This window comes from Mus pahari, chromosome 2, assembly GCF_900095145.1.
Source record: "Mus pahari chromosome 2, PAHARI_EIJ_v1.1, whole genome shotgun sequence".
Classification (NCBI taxonomy): Eukaryota; Metazoa; Chordata; class Mammalia; order Rodentia; family Muridae; genus Mus; species Mus pahari.
Window position 1 is genome coordinate 140,872,243 of NC_034591.1, and position 18,650 is coordinate 140,890,892.

Below are 18,650 nucleotides of genomic sequence, written 5' to 3' on the forward strand. Positions count from 1 at the left end.
GAGGAGGAGGAGGAGGAGAAGGAGGAGGAAAACTTTATGTGTTTGAGTAGCAAACCTATCCACTCACACACTCAGGGAGCCTGCAAGGCTGCAGGTCTCATGAGGCTTGATGTGATAGCTCAAATGGTGTCTGTCTCCAAAGACATTCTCTCCCTTTCTGATAATTTCTCTGCTACATGTTTTGTGATGTCGACTCCATCTTCCATTTAAGGCTCCCTTGTCTGACCCAGGCCCTCTTTGTATGAAGTGGATGACTTGCTACTGCTCCTCCTAGATTCTGACAGAAAGAGAAAACCCTTTCCTCAGAAACCACCTTGGCCAGTGTAGTTTTTATTATGTTACAAAGTATAGTTTATCTACTTTGTAATTATGGCCAGGGTGATAGGTATGTTCATTTCCTAAATCTTGAGCTATTCAGTTCTACTGAAAATGTATGACTGGTCAAAGAAAACTAGTGAGCCATCATCCACTCATCCATACAACCAACCACTAAGGAACAAAACAGCATCCACAAAAATTACAACCAAAGCCCAAAGCTGCAAAACAAAATACAATACAACGGGAATACAAGAGGATATTTAGAGAAAATTCTGACAGCCCTTGGTGACTGAGAAGATGGCATGTCACTGAGTGGCCATTAGTCATCCTGCATCCCTTTCAACAGTCACCCAGTCTTGGAGTCATCCACCTGCCTCATGTATTCACTATCATTTATCTGGTTTCCAAAGAGACGAAAGATTGTGTGGAGACGATGTCCTATGGGCTTTGTGTGCCCTGAACTCTTGAAGCATTTCTGAGCCATCAATTACTGCCTAATAAATTCTTGTTGAATTGAAGCATTGGGGATGATTGAATCCAGGAAAACAGTGAAGATATTCCTTAGGGGATAAGGAAGTCATGATTTAGAGGAGGCAGGGGCACGTCTTTGGAGGAGTTCATGATAATATGAAGAGAGGGAAAGGGCATTACAATGTAAGAATGATGTAAGTGTTGAATTGGGATGAAATTAGGAGTAGGAAGATGTTTAGGGTCACGTGACTAGCTTTTCAGTGCCTGAAAATGTTTCTTTCTCTGAGTGGGATATTTTCCATATTGGCCAAGAAAATAGAGGTCAGAAAAATCAGGTGTTCTCTCTCCCATATGGATCCTAACTTTTAATGTTTGTAAGTAAGGGAGCATGACAACAGGTGTATGCTATGGACATAGAGGTGAGACCATGAGAGGGGACTGGGGGCTGTTAAGAAAGAAGGGGAGGTCACCAGGACAAAGGATTTGGAAGTTATACCTTCCTCCATCCTCTTCCCTTTCCTCTCTGCTTCCTGGCCGACTAGGGTGGGAACAGACTCTGTTACAGGCTCCTGCCTTTGCAAACCTAGTTGCTCTGTCTAGTCTTCCCTGAGAAGATTTACACAGTGACCCAAATGTAACTAGTATACCAATGCCTGAAGATTTGCTAGTGATTAACTTAGCAGCACTCGCTGGTCATCCATGGGCTGACTTTACACTTTATTGTCTCATCTGGAACAGTTTTGAAAATGTTCTAATGCTAAACTAAATGGGATGAGGCAAGACAAACAATTGGGACTATCATGGACCGACCGGAACTTCCTGGTCTTTAGTAGTTGGTGTGTCTCTCCCTCTGCCCCTACTCTCTGTGCCCTTTCCATCACGTGGGTGGCAATATGCTCCCAGTGCCCTGGTGGGAATGATAGGAAGGTATCCATTTTGCCTTTGAGAGTTTGGAGTCTATAACATCTGATTCCACTTGCTGGATGTCAGTTGTCTATAAATACTTTTACTGTGACAGATTAGAAAGGACTTCATGCACCTGTTTTTTCCTCATGACTTACCAATGGCCTTTACTCTTCCACTTGGGAATAGTCATGTGTGCCTGAAGCCTGGTCCTTAGTCCTTTTCTTGTATTTGTGAGAGGCACTGTGCTTCCTTTTAGCATCATTAAGGAATCTGGATCTTCTTTGTTGATAGAAACTTTATTCCTGGCCACCAGATTCTTATGGAATATTATACAAACTGCCCAAATAAGCCATCCCCCTCATGTTCCCCCTTACTATGAGGAATGGCAGAATGGCTATTGCCACAGTGGCTTTAGCTGTGGTTTCCCCTCATCTTAAGATTCCCAAAGAGGTCAAAAGCAAATGTCTTTGGCCCAAGGGACAAGGATATATTCTACACTCTGGCTACTGGGCATGCTTTTGAGTTTACTCTTTAAAGTCTCATTCTATGCAAATTTTATGATATACTTTGTGTTTGATAGAATACCTAGATGCTGATAAACTCATTTGAGCCTGAGCTAGTGTGGAATGATTATTGACTTTTGAATATTTATTAATTACAATGAATACCAAATCATACTATATTATATAAAACAATTATTTTCAATAAAAATAAAAATAAAATACCGATTTAAATGTTTATATAATATAAATAGCGCTTCCTGGATGACTAGGGCTGTTGAAGATTTTTAAAGTAGTTATTGACCACTTGTGTTTTTGAGAACTGTTATTTTATTAGCCCATCCATTGATGGACAGTTTTGTTTCCTTGGTGCTGCATTTTTGCAGTTTGTTGCAAATTCTGGATATGAACTTCCTACCTGAAGTACATCTGGTAAAGGTTTTCTTCCCACTCTATAGGCTGTCTGTTCCCTCTGCTGATAATTTCTTCTCTTTATAACAGCTCATTTCATGCCCAGCACTGTGTGAGTGTTGATTCTCGGGGATAATTCCTGTGCTATTGAAGTTTAGAAGGTTACCTGATGTCTTGAAGAACATGACTTATGTTTCTCCCATCAGTTTCAGTTTTCAGGTTTTAGACTAGGTTCTTGGATCCACTTTGAATTGGTTTTTGTACAAGGTGGAAAGATATGGATCTAATTTCATTCTTTTGCAGCTGGCTATCCAGTTTTGCCAGCACTATTTGTTGAATGGGCTATCTTTTTTCCACCATGTTTTTGGTAGCTTTGTCAAAAATCGGGTGGCCATAGCTTTGCTGGTTTAAAAATAATTTAAGAAAAAAACCATAAAATTTTAATAAAAATATCTTTAAAGCAAAGAAAGAGGTTATGATATTATTTTACATTTTAAAAATATAGTTTCCTCTTAGCTCTATTGAGTGATAGCTGATATATAGCTAACTGCTCAAATATAATTGGTTGTGTTTTGATAAGTTCACATACCTGGGAAATAATCACAAGTTAATGAACATATCTATTACCAACATTTGTACATCTCTCTTTTAAATGACTTCCATTCTTGCCATCAGGTGGTATTATTATATTGGAGAATTATTCAAAAATTGTTTCTTAATTTCAACTACAGAAGATTGTCAGAAATTATGTAGTTAATGAGTGGCGGAGATAAGGTCCAATGCCTGGTCCTTAGGTCCTACTTCCTGCAGCCTTCTCATGAGATGTTCCTACATGGAACACCTATCCTTCATGTCTTCCAGATGCATGGTTTCTGAAGCAGAATGAAACCCTTGGTGTGGTAGAGACTCTGACGTCTGCTCTCCAGATGTTCCACATGTCTTGTCTTCATCTGGGCTTTGAGTGGTGCTTCCAGGTAGCTCCTGTCTCGGGTACACTGATCGGTCCTGTAGAGTGCAGACTCTGGTGACAAGTTGAGAGGTCACATCTGAGTTCCAGCTCATTTGGTTGCTTAGAAATATAACAAGAGTGATCCTTATGGCTCTACTGGTTGCCTTCAAACTTGGTAAAGACTTTTTTGTTGTTGTTGTTGTTTTTCAAGACAAGGTTTCTCTGTATAGCCCTGGCTGTCCTGGAACTCACTTTGTAGACCAAGCTGGCCTCGAACTCAGAAATCCACCTGACTCTGCCTCCGGAGTGCTGGGATTAAAGGCGTGCGCCACCACGCCCAGCTCGGTAAAGACTTTATATAATGAAGGACACATAGCTGGCCTTTTTATGTGTTTTCGCAGGGTTTGGTAGGCATTTGGATCTGCCTTCCAGCTTTGATGAATGATTGACCATCTTTACCTAGGCCTACAAAAGTCAGAGTTGGAGAGATGTCTCTGGCTGTCACCCAGAAGCTCACAGGAGGGCAAGGTCTCATCTTTCCTCATCTAGTCATGAACTTCTTCCCTTGCTTAATGCCATGTCATAGGGTCTCTGGGAGGTCAAGAGCTAGAGTGAAGTTGCTTGGATGTTGGGATTCCTCAAGGACATCACCTGTGGAGTGTGTCTCAAGGCAATTCTGCTCTAACATTGGGAATGGCCCATCCCAGGGCTATATCCCACTCCTAAGTCCACAATGATGGCTATGTAAGAACAGTCTCAGTGCTGGATCACAGAGCTCCTCCATCTGAACATTAACTATGATGCCCTGAGAATTTGGGGACCCTGGGGGTTCTTTCATCCTCACTATGGAGCCATGGACCTTTGGTTCCTAATGATCCTAGATCACCTGGATTGGTAAACTCTTAGAGGTGTCTAAGAGATTCTGTCCCTCCTGTGTCCTCCTCCAATGCTTCCATATTCCTCTTCCCACCCTTCCTCTGGCAGCCCTCTTCTTGGGTCATGATGTGCTGCAGCTGATGTTCTCGGCTCATAGAATGGCCTGGGACCAGAGTACACTGAGGCCTCTGGGGTCAGCGGTGAGGTGGTTTGGCAGAACTGTGGGGAAGGAGTCTCATGGAGTATCAGTTTCCAGTGTTTGGCTGGAGCCGCATCCCATTCACTCTTGTCTCTCTAGAGGGAAGACGTGGTCTTGTGAAGCCACATGGAATTGTTGGATAACAACAAGAAGACATAAACAATCAGTATATTCTCACCAGGAGTTTGGAGAAGCAGCTAGGAAGCAGGAGAGAGGTGACTGGGGTAGGGACAAGTCTACTTTAGTTCTGATCTCTATTCTTCTACCCCCAGTGACTGATATCTTGTGAGGGGAAGGATTCAGGATGGCCTGAGCTCATGGATAATAAGGGAAGACCCCAGGGCCAGGAACCATGCATTTCTAACCTGGTTCTACTACTATCTACCTGTACCTATTCAACCTACGGTGCTCAGTGGCTATGGCTGTTTGAGAGGGAATGTTTGTCCGAGATCTTTGGAGGTCTCTCTGACTCCAGAGTCTTGTGACCACTTGGATTCTTTCTGGTGAAATGGCTCTGCGTTTGCATTTTAATATCCAGTCCCTGGGTTCATGAGCTATCAGCAATGGATATGTTGAACAGTTCCACGACCATCTGATGTTTGACAAGTAAACATACTCCAAACTTATGCGTGATAAATCTTTTATTATCCAGAGTATCCCCGATTCTTCTACTCACGATTCTTCTACTCTATTAGCTCACGAGGCAGAGTGTTCCCAGATATATATACAATTTAACTTCAATTTCGGTTGGGTTTCATGAGTACTGGGGTATGTGCCAATGCTTCTAGGAGAAGGAACAGAGATCTGCATATGCAATGGGGACCAGAGGTTCCCAGCAGAAATGGAAAAGCCCTTCAGGGCTCTTACAAGGCTCAAGAGCAGGTGCAAATGTGAATGACTTTAGTTGCTGGCATAAGAGAAACATTCAGGAAATCCATGTAAGGGCAATTGAATTATCTTGCCCAAACAATTACATTTGTACTTTTTTGGCCAAGGTCACCAATTACTTTCTGGACTGTGGTTCTCAGTTTTCAGAGAGTAGTCACAGGACTAAAATACAATGGGTTATTTTTATGTATACTGAAATAAAAATATTCGCTGAGCATTTGCCCTATGCCAGGTACTCTGCTGGCTTTGAGGAAAGAGCAATCAGTATGATGTATTCTGTCTCTACGAAATTGGATCTCTAGCCTGAAAGGCAGATTTTAACAGTATGATTACAAATGATGGGCACAGAACTATGAAGGAAAAGGGACAGAATTATACAGGTCAAAACAAGAAATTAAACATCATCTAGGGCCGCAGAACTGCTCATGCAGAAGAGGTGCTCAAGCTAAGCCCCACAAAGGAGCTGGCTGGGTCTGAGGGTAAGAGGATAACTTAGAAATGGAGGAGATTAAGCACAAGGAACTTCTGAGGTGGGAAGTTGGCTGGATGATGATCAGTGCTCCGAGGCAGGAAGTTGGATGGAGTTTGTCAGATATCAAAGAACAGGGCTGTGTGGCTGAAGTATGAGGAGGAGGAGGAGGAGGAGGAGGAGAAAGAGGAGGCGTGGTGAGGAGGAGGCATGGTACCTTAAATCAGGGCTGTTTAAACTTTCTTCACCAGAGATACTCCTTTACCCAAAAAACTTTTGTGTGACCTTGGATATATGTATGAAATGGATGCTGTTGTTCATTTTTACATGAAGAATTTTACATAAAGAATTAAATCTTAGCTAACTATTTGATACTGTAGGGCATAGAACATCTTCACCATTTTTTCAGAGTTGATAATCATCAATGCTGAGAATATTACTTCATATAAATATGTGGTACCAAATAGCAGAAGTATATTTAATATCATTTTAGAAATTATTGGAAACTCTGTTCTGATCCCAAATCAAAATTCATTTAGTGGATTGAAAAATGAAAGTCAAGTCGGCAACACAGCCATTTTAAAAATTGCCCATACTAACATAGCACATTCCAAAGATACACTAATTTTATTCCTTATAGGCTGTAGACAATATGAAAATTCTTTGCTTTCCATTACAAAACCATTTTGTATGTAAGAACAGAAAATTGTGTATATATAGAAAAAAAACTCTCCCCTCAATCAAACCAAACCAAACCAAACCAAACCGAACCAAACCAACCAACCAACCAACCAACCAACTACAAGTCTCCAGTCCCAATGAGGTGGTTTGGTTAGCGCCCGTTGGTGCTGTGTGGAGCACTGACACGTGATGCAAAGTATACTTGTTGTGTGATTGGAACCAAGGCATTGGTGAATTCTTGTGGTGAATCTCAGATGAATACTGCCAGAAACATCTCAGACCTATTACCTGACTGATTTTGAATTAAGTTTTGGCCACGGTGCATTCAGAAACATTTTACCCTTGCACACAATTTTAATAACTCCCACATTCAGTCATGCCACACCATGTGGGCTCCACAACCCATAATTTAATGAGCTGGATTTTACTTGCCTGCTTTGTGAGTCCAGCTTTTGGCTGTGTGCTTAGTGGTGGGGACATTTGGGGGACTAACGGATAACAGAAGTTAAAAAAGACTGATAACCTTTGGTGAGATGATTCACATGCTAGGGCTTCTTATACTATCTTTCTTCTGCTGACAACCATGTTCCATGTAGCATGCATTTTACTTTAATGCTAGTTTTTTGCTTTGGTTTGGGATCCTCTCCAGATGAAAGTTTAGTTATAAAATCTCTTAGAGATGGGTAAGATGGCAACTGTCTTATGCTTTATGTCAACTTTCATGTGTGTTTCTGAAAGTCAAGTATTCTGACCCTGTTCTCAAATCCTGCAGATACTTTCTGTCTTGGATCTGTGAGTTCCTTTATGGCCCAACGGATATTAAAATCCTGTGGATAATTTTTAAAGTGCATCGCATAACAGAAACAGGATTACTGATTCACAATTTTAATCTAACAGAAACCAGTTTTTCCCAGTGGAGGCTCACTGTTGTGTGTGATGCTGTGTGAAGTGCTTGAGGAATATAAAGGACAAGCTGGGTACTGTCCCAGCTCAGAAGCAGACCTGATATCTGGGTGGAGCCTAGTTAAAGGCTAATAATGTTCACACAACATTCTCCAAGAGACACCAGAAGGGAGTTGACTACTTAATCTCAACTCCTCAATGTTCTGAAATGATTTTTGACTCTCCTATTCTTTTGGAGAAACTGAGGCTCCCTTGCTTAACTGACTTACTGGCCAAGGTCCCCACAACTATAAAATCTGGGTTCAAACCTCCATCTGTTAGAATGGAAACTCCAAGTTCTTCATATCCTTCTACACTGCTTCCAAAGATCCCAAGTACCCAAACAGGGTGGAACAGGAAACACCTAGGACCACAGAACAAGAAACATTTTGTTGTTGTTGTTGTTGGCGGTGGCCGTGGAGGTGGTGTTTAGCTTGATGCACATTAACCTTCAATTTTAGACTCCTGGGTCAGTGAGACAGAGCTTGGCTGACAGTTTTCCTGTATTTGCTTTTCTTCAGAAGAGCAACGAGGCACACCAGCCTACACTCTATGTCAGCCCAGATACCCCTCTTTTTATAGGAAGGTGACACTACTTTGTGACATGGAAGGATCATGAGGACTGACTGTTCACCAAAAAACAAACAAACAAACAAACAAACAACAACAACAAAAACCACGTCCCAGCTCTGACTTTCATTTCAAGCAAGTTCTGTTTGGAGAATACAGAAAAGCAGAATGCTTCTTTAGAGAAAATTAACGTTCTTATTGGGAAACAGTTTTGCATCCATTGATGTAAGGCTGGGCTGCAAAGGACAGAGCTTCTAAAATCATAGCACCCAAACAAGGTAGAATTCTGTCTTCCTCATAAGGATGCAGGAGGCATCCCCAGACCCAAATTCTCTGTTAATTTTTTGATGTTACTGGTCTGGACTTTGACCTCAAGGACTGAGATACAAGCTTGTATCCAGGCAACAGATATGTGGACAGAAGAAGATGAAGAGTCAAAGGTACCTATTGTTGTCTTTGAAGAAGGCTGCTGGAAGCTGCCTCTTTGTAACACATTCATCATGTTGGCCGGCAATTACCAAAATCCTGGGAACGCCTCACTGCAAAGGACATATAGTCTTGATCCTTAAGGACCATCTGCTCTGTGAAAAATGAAGAAAATGAGAATGACTGTCTGGGGACAGCTAGCAGTCTGCCACCACGGCCGTGGAATTTGGCCTTTGCTCCCCCCTCCCAACCCTTTCTCAAACTTTGAACATCTGTACCCACTTAGTGGACATTTGGCACCAGACCAAGACACAATGTCTCAATAAAGTTTAAAAGGCATTTGTCTCAATTCTGAAATAAAGACAAAGCACGAGATATTAGAATTAATGATGCCTTGATTCCATCTGAGTGTGAGGGAAGACGCTGCTTGCCACCTTTCATCAACAGCATCTTTTGGGGGGGGGGCACAACAGAGACCTGGACCACAGAGGGCAGTCCTGCAGATGCTTCCTTCTCTTGCTTTTGAATTTCATGGAGCAAAAGCTCAAGTTACAGTTAGAAAGAGCAGCAAGTGATCGATGACACTGTCTAGCTATCCTAGATGTTCCAACCAAAGATGGAGGCAGAAAGAAACCTGGGAGAGGTTTTCTTTTTTCTTCTCAACCAAAGAACACTTCCCTTAACTGTGTCGGAACCCTGCTGTATGTAGGATCTGGAAGGTTGAGTGTCTATTGAAGGGCTGCCATGAGATTCTGTATGTGCCTCTGATTTGATTGTGTATTGGCTGATAGGTAATTTCAGCCACTAACAAGGCATATCTCTCTCCATTGAATAGAGTCAGTGAGAGCAAACACTTCCTGGGTTTGGAAATTATTTTATCACACTTAATTCTTTTTGTAATGTTGGGCAAACACTGAATCTTCTTTGTTTGGTTTCTAAAGTATAGACAATCACAACACCTACTTTTCTGGCTCATTCCTCATTCTTCTACCTTGCAAATGATGAGCTTGCATTCCTGAAGTGTTAGGTTCTGGAAACCTGAACTACTAAATGTGTGTGTGTGTGTGTGTGTGTGTGTGTGTGTGTGTGTGTGTGTGTGTGTGTNTGTGTGTGTGTGTGTGTGTGTGTGTGTGTGTGTGTGTGTGTTGAGGTCACCATTTAAGAATTATAAATATTCTTCCTTTGCAACATGAATGCTCTACCATATTTGTCTTTATTTCATAAACATGTGAGCGCTTTCATAGTCCCTAGGGGACAAAGCAGTCCCTTCTACATGCCTGCTTGTCTCCCTTGCATACTGGAAAGGGACAGTCGGAGCCATGAGTTCATGGCTTCTAGTGTTATCTTTAACCCTAAGCCAAGATCCTCGGACACTGTCGCTGAACAACTGGCTTTCTGTAAATAAACCTGGGGGATGGATTTCAGTAGGAGCACCTGCATATGTGGACTGTGCGGAGTTTGTGTCTTCTCAGCATGACCCCATATATCTTGCTTCACACAGTATATATTTGTTTAACACAACACCCTCACTTCTAGTGCGTGGATGTCTAGGTGTGAATGGAAGCTGCCCCCACCCAGCATTTCTAGAGAGAATCGCTAGAACACAGCTCCCACTCTGTACCCCAGTGGCTCTATCCTCATACAAATGGTACATTTGCTTCTTCATTTGCTTCCTCCTAGGGCAGTGCAACGTTTCTATGTAATTTCCAATAATCATTTGATGAAGAAAGTGACAACCAACACATTCCACTTTCTCTCTGCATCCAGTATTTGGACTTTTTGGTTTTCAGAATATTTTAAAAGCACCCTGAATAGATCCTTTGCCAGATTCTACTGCTCAGTTTTGGTCCTCTTTCATTCTTTAGTGACAAAATTAATTAATAGCCCAAAGAATTTATTATTCATCTTTTGTTTGAAGATGATGTTGAATCTTTGCTGCAGTCTGGCAAATGTTTATTTCAGACATGGTGACCAAGGCCATGTAGATTGCTGACTTACTCTAATTTTCTGATCACTGCATCTTCTTTCCTTTTGAGTGACATCCCTGTTGTCCTGGGATGCAGATTCAGGCTAGGTCCACACGGAACTTGTTTAGGAATGATGTGTTGACATTATTTTGAGTAGGGTATTTGTATTGCTGTCTGTGTCACCTGCTCTAAGGCGTGGGTGGTCACTTCTGTAATTTGGGGCAACCACCCAGCATACTGGTAGAAGCACAAATTGGACCAGTGAACAACAGAATCTGTGACTGGAGACAAACTGAAGTCTGTTCGTTGAATGCCAGCAGTGGCTAGCTGACCAACTGTTACTGCATTTGTAGAATTTCCATGGAAATCCTAGTTGTATAACTTTCAGATCTGTCAACAAAATTTTTATTGTCCCCACGAAGTCACCAGTCTCCATGCACTACTCTTTGGGAGCCCGGACACTATGGAATCACAATGTATCTGGAACACCATGGAGAAGTTGGATATGGCTGTGTGAGACTGGCTCCTAAGGACATTTAGAGGGAACGGAAGTCCCAAACTGAAGGAACGGGAAGACTGGGCTTCTAGAACTGGGAATGGAGAGTTTTAGCTGTGTTCTTACAAGTGTCTCTATTTCTCTCCCCTTTGTACCTTACAGAGCAAAAGCCAGGGGTCTGTCTTTGTCCGGATCCACGCCCCATGGCAGGTGCTGGCCAGGGAAGCAGAGTTCTTGAAGATCAAAGTCCCCACCAAGAAAGTATGCTCTTGTTTCTCCGGGATTCTGGGCCTCCTGGGGGCTGGATGCATGTGGATGACTTGGGGTCTGGGCCAGGGGGATGTGGCTTGTTTTGGAATTGAAGTCAAACTTGTCTCCCCAGGGATGCTAAGTTTGTGGCCATGAGGTGGGTGGGACAGAGAACTGGTAGTCCTCTGTCTATCTGTCTGTCTGTCTGTCTGCCACCTGGGCTGTGCTTTCTGGGAAGTCTCATCTTCATTTTTCCCACTGTGACTCCCATCCTGTGGTTCATGAAGGTCTAGAACCGTCAGGCATTTTTCTGTAGTGAATCTGGCCATGGGATCCGACAGCGAGGTGGGATGGTAAAATAGCACCAAGGACACTATGGGCACAAATGGTGGCTTTTGCTCCTCCATAAACTAGGAGGTCCTTCAACACAGGAGTAGATTGAAGCCATGTGGGAGGTGTTTTCCTGAGCTCCGTACCAGTGTCCCACCTGGAGATTTCAGTTCTCTTGCTTGGAATGGAATGAGGTTCTGGGACCAGAGCTGTGGGAAACACATCCCCAGGCAGTTGTGCTGTGTGGGCTGGGCGCCTCACAGTTTAGATGGTGTGGGAGGCAGTTTTCAATTAGAACAGTGTCTGTACAATTTATAAAAACCTCCCCAGTGAATTTTCAACTGCTATGTCTCCTTGTACAACAAGATCCAGCAAACAGCTCCCGCGAGAAGAGAATGAGTTGTTTCTAAGGTTCTGATTCCTTCTCCTTGGGTATTTTAGGGGAAAGAGTGGGACTGCATTCTGACCTTTTGTGATGTGTCTTTGGGAGGGTACTGGAACAGGCGGGGGGGGGGGGGGGGGTTGTTGTGTTAACCACAGGTGGTGATTTGTGGGTAAGATCTCTCTCTTTGTGTGCTTCTGCCCCATGCAGTGCTCTTTCACAAATGATTCTCCTCCTGAGAAGCTTTTCTACCTCCCTGTCAGGAACAGAACCCCCTAATCTGCTGCCTCTCAGGACTGCTGTCCCCACTTCCCCATCTCATTCCCACTACTGAGAACATCCTTAGAGCCGGAAATACCAACTCATACCACTAACTGTGCTTGCACCATTTTCACTGCCAACAGGTCTAGTGCCTGTCAAAAACCACTCATCAAATGCCAATATGTGTTTGAGCCAGCAGCAATTCCTACTCTGCAAGAAGAATAGAATCTATAGATTCTGTTCTTATAATTTAGTAAGCTGGACTAAGAAATGTACATTAAATAATAAACACAGACATGAGTTTGTTTGTTTGTTTTTTTTTTGATAAAACACAATTTTGCAGGAACCACATGTTTGAAATAGTCATACTATTTTATCGTTTTTTTCATTCACTTATTTGGGACACTGAGAATCTTTCTTTGTAGCCCAGACCTGCCTCAGACTTAAACACTTCCTATCTCAGCTGCCCAAATGCTAAGACTGCAGGTGTGTGCCACCATGCCCAGCTTCTCACACAGGTATTGTCTCCAATATTGCTATGTTCTTCATCCTCTGGGTTAGTCTTCTTATTTCTAGTACCACTGATAGAAATCTATGTGCCATCTTTGTTCCGAATGCCACTCTTCCCAGCTGATGTATGCCTGGTCTCTTAGCAATACAACCCATGTCTCAGTTTTGGGTAGAAGCTTCTAGTTCTTTCTGGTAGGATCCTACCTTGACCAACTCCATTCACTTCTCTTGTCCCTTTTCTTTGGTTTAGTTGAATAGCTGATGTTGTCTTCACCCCAGACTACGTGTGTCTTGCTCTCTGTTTTCATCTTTGCTGTCTGGTGTTTGGGAAGAAGGTGAGCAAGTGTCTATTATCCATGAAGAGCAGTAGTGGAGACCATGGTCCTCATAGTAGAGAACTTAGAGGCGCTGGAGAACCGAGTACCATTATCTGCATCCTCAGTGTACTGCCTGGCTTTCTTTGTGGCTCTTCTCCCATCCTTCTTGTTCTCTCATGCTGTCTTTCCACCACCTACCTTGCTCTCTTCTCTGTCCTTTGCACCATCACTCATTCCTTAACACCTCTTGTTTTTCTGCCACCTTGATTCCTCCTGTCCAGGTGACCTCCAAGTCACCCCTGCTTCCTACCTGCTGTGTCTCTTCCCAGCTCTGTAAGGTAGCTTTGCATAAATGTCATGCCTGTCTCCTCCTGGGCTGCAGCTCCCATACATTAGCTGTTTGGAACTTAGCAAGTGTTGTACAGACAGGACTTGAGTTTGTAAACGAGTTAGCCTGGACAAGCCATGGTATGAAGTATCCATCTTTGGGGTCTCTCCTTTTCATTTGAACAGTTCAAGACGTTAGACATTATACTAGATAAGTCCCAAGAACAGACGTAAAGCCTGGGATTTCCACTCATTTACTGTGTGATTTGAGAATATCACTTCCTCTTTCAGAGCTTCAGTTTCCCTGTCTATGATTCAGGCAGAATGTTGCCTGCTGTTAATTTCTCAGTGGGTGATTTTAAGAACCTGGTTCTAAAAGGGTGGTGTGGAAATGCAAGAGTTTGCTCTTGAGTCTGTTTTTTTTTTAAAAAAAGAAAAACCTATTTTTCTGTGTTTTCTTAAGTCTTAGTACCAAGTCAGCTTCTTTTCTGACCAATAGACAGCCAGTCTGAAGGCAGTTTCTGCTCTATGACATCTTTGGTCTTTGGAGGGCCTTGAGGATACAGAGCTGTCCAGGCCCTGGTGAGCCCAGAACAGGGCCCAGGGCAACTGAAAGTGTGCATAGATCCAGGCAGAAGGCAGCTATTAGAGGCCAGCTATTGAGATCAGTTGTAGGCTATCTGCAGAACACAACATAACTCTGCCTAGAAAGTTGGGGGTTGGGGTCTGGGTGAGGCTGTGACTGCTCCTCCAGGCTGTAGATAACTGAAAACACTTTCTCCTAGCATTTCCCAGACTCCGCACAGGTGGAAAGTTCTGGCATCTGTCTGTGGGTTCAGCCACATGGCCCCTGCTGTTCTCCATATTCACAGCATTTGGGGCCTTGTAGTTGGCCTCACAAGGGGGTCTTATAAGCAGATGAGGAGGATATAATTTGTGCTGGGTAGGATACATGTGCTTGTAAAAATTAATCAGAGACTCTGATCCCAAGGCTGGGGGTAGGATAAGTCCAGTTCCTGCAGTAAGGGAGGGCTGAGGGTCAGATCCGGGAAGAGGAGACATGACAGTCTGCTGGAGGGCCAGCATTGCTCCTTTTAAACACGGGTCTGGAAAGTGACTAAAAAGAGAATAAGCCACATTTGCAGAGAACCACATCCTGTGGGTGGTGGGGATGTGGAGGAAGAGCAGGGCATGGTACAGGATCCATAAAGCATTGCTCAGGTCGGCGATGGCTTGGATCATAACCCAGTAAGGTCCAGAGAGACCGGAAAGATGTGGAGGAAATCGTGAAGTTGAGGTCTCAAACCTGCACAAATCCATTGTAATGTGTCCAGGGACTCAGAGTACTGAGCAGAAATATTAACTGGGAGGGGGAATCTTGGAAGGAAACATTTGTTTTCCAAAAACAACAACAGAGGGGCCTGCATTTTTGTAAGGGACATTCACCAGGCACACACAGGAGGGGGTAGGAAGCCTGACCTTTGGTGCTGGACAGTCTAGGAAGATTTGAGATGGGTGTTGGGGGGCAGATGTCTTACCTCTTCTGCTTATTCTAGAGATGGTGCTTCTAGATCCCAGTAAGCATCTAGGCCATCCCCCCCCACTTGCTTATTTATGTGAGTGAATACCCTCCCCCCTTTTTTTACCCTTGACATTCACATTTCTCAAGCTTCTAGCAGAGATAAGGCTGGGTATAGATGAGTGTGTGTGTGTGTGTGTTCATGTGTATGTGTGTGTGTATGTGTGTGTGTGTGTGTGCATAATAATTGGGGTTTTTATAGGATTATTCTTGTCCATGAAGTCATGTTAATACAGCTCAAGAGGACACAGAGCTGGGATGGGTGGATACCACTTTTGTCTGGTCTGTCAGCACTTTGGTGGCTGTTGCTAGTAGATTGACGACTGGTATTAAGGGGTCTCAGTGCTACCTCCAGGAGCCCACAAAGACATCAGATTAAGTGTCCTTTGCATGTAAGTAGAGAGTGTTGTCAGAGTTAAAAAAAAAAAAAAAAAAAAAAAGAGCTGGGCTAGAGATCTCCATGCCTTCCATACAGGAGTCACCCTGTAGTGAAGGGCAGGTGTAGGGGCAGCAAGTTATGGAAATGTCTGACCCAGTGCTGCACGTCTCCATGACATCCACCATCACTGTGGCTCCAGTTGCTGTATGCTTCACTGCCACGTGTGTCAGGCTGCACAGTGGGCACTGGGTTGGGTTGCTCCTGTCTGCACTTTCCCTTTCCTAGTCCTTCACAGCCAGCATCTGCAGCACTGTAGGAGGTGGGCCCAGGGCCACGCCTTCACCTACAGGGCCAGCAGCCCAGATGCAGCCTGTGGAGAGGCAAGAACAGATGGCCATTAGACTATGGACTGGGAAGGGGATTCTGTTTCCTAGAGAGCAGGGTGTCTGTAACATGGTGGTTCTATGTGGGGAGTCTGCTGGGCCTTGATTGGGAAAGCTTGTGGGAAGATTCACCACTCAGCAGGGAGAGCTGAGAGAACCTATTCCAAGGGGAGGCAGTCACATGACAGGTGTGACACGGGAAAATTCTACTCTGGGCTCTGCTCTCAGGTGTGAATGTATGACATGTCTTCTCAAAATGAAGTCTGAATTAGAGACTAGAAAGAAAAAAATACAAATGGCCCACTTTACAACAAAAGAACAGGAAATAAAACAAACAAACAAATAACAGATGAAAGAGACCTATACATTCTGGGGTAAGTAGGGAAACACAGGAGAAATAAAGGTGATAGAAATTGGAACTAAAGATAACAGATGCAAGTCAGACAGAATTTCATGTGGAGCTTCCTGGTAGCCAGAGCAACGGGAACTGTGGCTCATGCTGTCTTCATGAGGAATTGTTTTGTTGTGGGGGTGGGAAGGACAAAGGTGTTTTTAAATTTTTTTTTTAAAAGTTTTATTAACAAAGTATTAACTTTATTGAAAGGCTCTGAACAACATATAAGAGATTGGGTTTTCAGTCATGCATTTACATTTGAGGCCAGAATGAATGATCTTTGTCTTAGTCAGGGTTTCTATTCCTGCACAACATCATGACCAAGAAGCAAGTTGGGGAGGAAAAGGTTTATTCAGCTTACATTTCCATACTGCTGTTCATCACCAAAGGATGCAGGACTGGAACTCAAGCAGGTCAGAAAGCAGGAGCTGATGCAGAAGCTATGGAGGGATGTTCTTATTGGCTTGCTTCCCCTGGCTTGCTCAGCCTGCTCTCTTATAGAACCCAAGACTACCAACCCAGAGATGGTCCCACCCACAAGGGGCCTCTCCCCCTTGATCGCTAATTGAGAAAATGCCCCACAGCTGGATTTCATGGGGGGCATTTCCCCAACTAAAGCTACTTTCTCTGTGATAACTCCGGCTGTGTCAAGTTGACACAAAACTAACCAGTACAATCTTTTTTTAAAAAAAGACCTAAGATTATGGTATGTGTGTCTGTGTGTCTGTGTGTCTGTGTGTCTGTGTGTGTGTCATGTGTGTATACATGTAATGTGAGTGCAGTGTCGGTGGAGGCCAGAAGTGGGTGTCATGTATCCTGGTCTGGAGTTACATGTGGTCATAAACTTATAATCCAACATCGATGCTGGGACTTGAACTTGGGTCCTCTAGAAGAGTGGCAAGCACTCCTAACTACTGAACATCTGCCCAGCTCCTGGAATAACCTTTGCTTTCTGTAAAAAATATAATACTTTCATTAATTCTTTTGAGAATGTCATACAATGTATGTCTTTGTTATAATTCTATTGCTGTGAAGAGAAATCATGACCAAGATAACTCTTAGAGAAGAAAGCATTGAACTGGGGGCTTGCTTATAGTTTCAGAGGCTTAGTCTATGATCATTATGGTGGTAAGCGTGGAAACAGTACTGAGAGCTTTACAAACTGATCCATAGGCAGCAGGCAGACATGCTACATGCACGCATACATGCACTGGGCTTTTGAAGCCTCAAAGTCCAATGACATAATTCCTCTAACAAGGCCACACCTACTCCAACAAGGCCACACCTCCTAGTCCTAATCCTTTCAAACAGTTCTACTCCCAGGTAACTAAGCTTTGAAATCCAAGAGCCTATGGGGGCCATTTTCATTCAAACCACCACAATGTTCTTTGGTCATAGTCACCCACCTCACTCCTACCCTATATTCTCCCAGGTCTATTCCCATCTCTCTACCTTCTCAGCTTTGTATCCTCTCTCCTCTTGCTTAATAACCCATCCAGTCCAGTTTGTGCTTCTCATACACTCATCATTGGAACATAGTGAGCTTCCCAGGGTCCACATCCTTAAAGACAACTGACTTTTACTTCCCCGGAAGCCATCGTCCATCTGTAGCTCCTCAATCAGGGGGAAGCCTTGTCAGTGCCCCCCCCCCTTACACTAGTGCTGGTTGGCTTGACCTGTGCGGTAGCCACTGCTGCTGTGAATTCATGAGTGCAGTGACCCTGTCATGTGCAGACGGTACTGCTTTCTCCAGTCCTTGCTGACCTTTGACCCTTATAGTTAGTCCCCCATCTTCTGCCATGCTCCCTGAGCCTTGTGCAAATGGGAATGTTTGTGGCGTGTTATAGATATTCCTAGGGTGATCTGTCTGTGACCACTTCCTATACAGATTTTGGATAAGAATAGAGGATTTGATATTAAAGTGTAGCTCAGGGAGGGCTTTACTGCAAAATCATTTAAGCACATTTCTGATGAGTTAATGATATAATCAATCCAATGGAGCCCATGTTTTGACGTTCATGTTCATAAAACAGCATTTATTAAGGAATGATCCATTTCTGCCTTTCCCTAACAGAAATCACATAGATGCTATCAACATTTCATGATAAGTGTGAGAAAACCAGACTAAGCTTACATAATTCCAATTAAGAAGGAAAGAAGCCTGACAATTTAATTATCTTGAGTAGCCCCTTAGGAGGAAACTACTGACTCCATTAAGCTGTATATATTTTTGGAAATTGTTCTTAGAAACTTATCACTGCCTCTCCAGGGACTTCTGGTTTGGCTATAGCTGACTTCTCAACGTCTTACAGAATGTATTCCTCCTCCTGACCCCCAAAGCTCATGGTCTCTGTCCTGCTTCAGGGATTGTACTTCTTCTGGGAACACCGAATGTCTTGCATCTCAGCTATTCAGATGTGAGCTGGGACTCTCCAGTCAAAGAGGAGAGAGAGAGAGAGAGAGAGAGAGA

At 43.5% G+C, this 18,650-nt stretch overlaps 1 protein-coding gene across 6 annotated transcripts in view; it reads left to right on the forward strand.

Moving 5' to 3' along the window:
• The window catches only part of Ano2 (anoctamin 2), a 339,560-nt gene that overhangs the window by 74,748 nt on the left and 246,162 nt on the right, over positions 1–18,650 (forward strand). For 4 of the 6 annotated variants that reach the window (XM_021190379.1, XM_021190380.1, XM_021190382.1 and 1 more), the window contains one exon: positions 11,232–11,330. The exons of the other annotated variants lie outside the window; for them this stretch is intronic. In XM_021190379.1, coding sequence (XP_021046038.1) covers positions 11,232–11,330 — 99 coding nt within the window. The remainder of the gene's footprint in view (positions 1–11,231; positions 11,331–18,650) is intronic. 6 annotated transcript variants of the gene reach the window in all.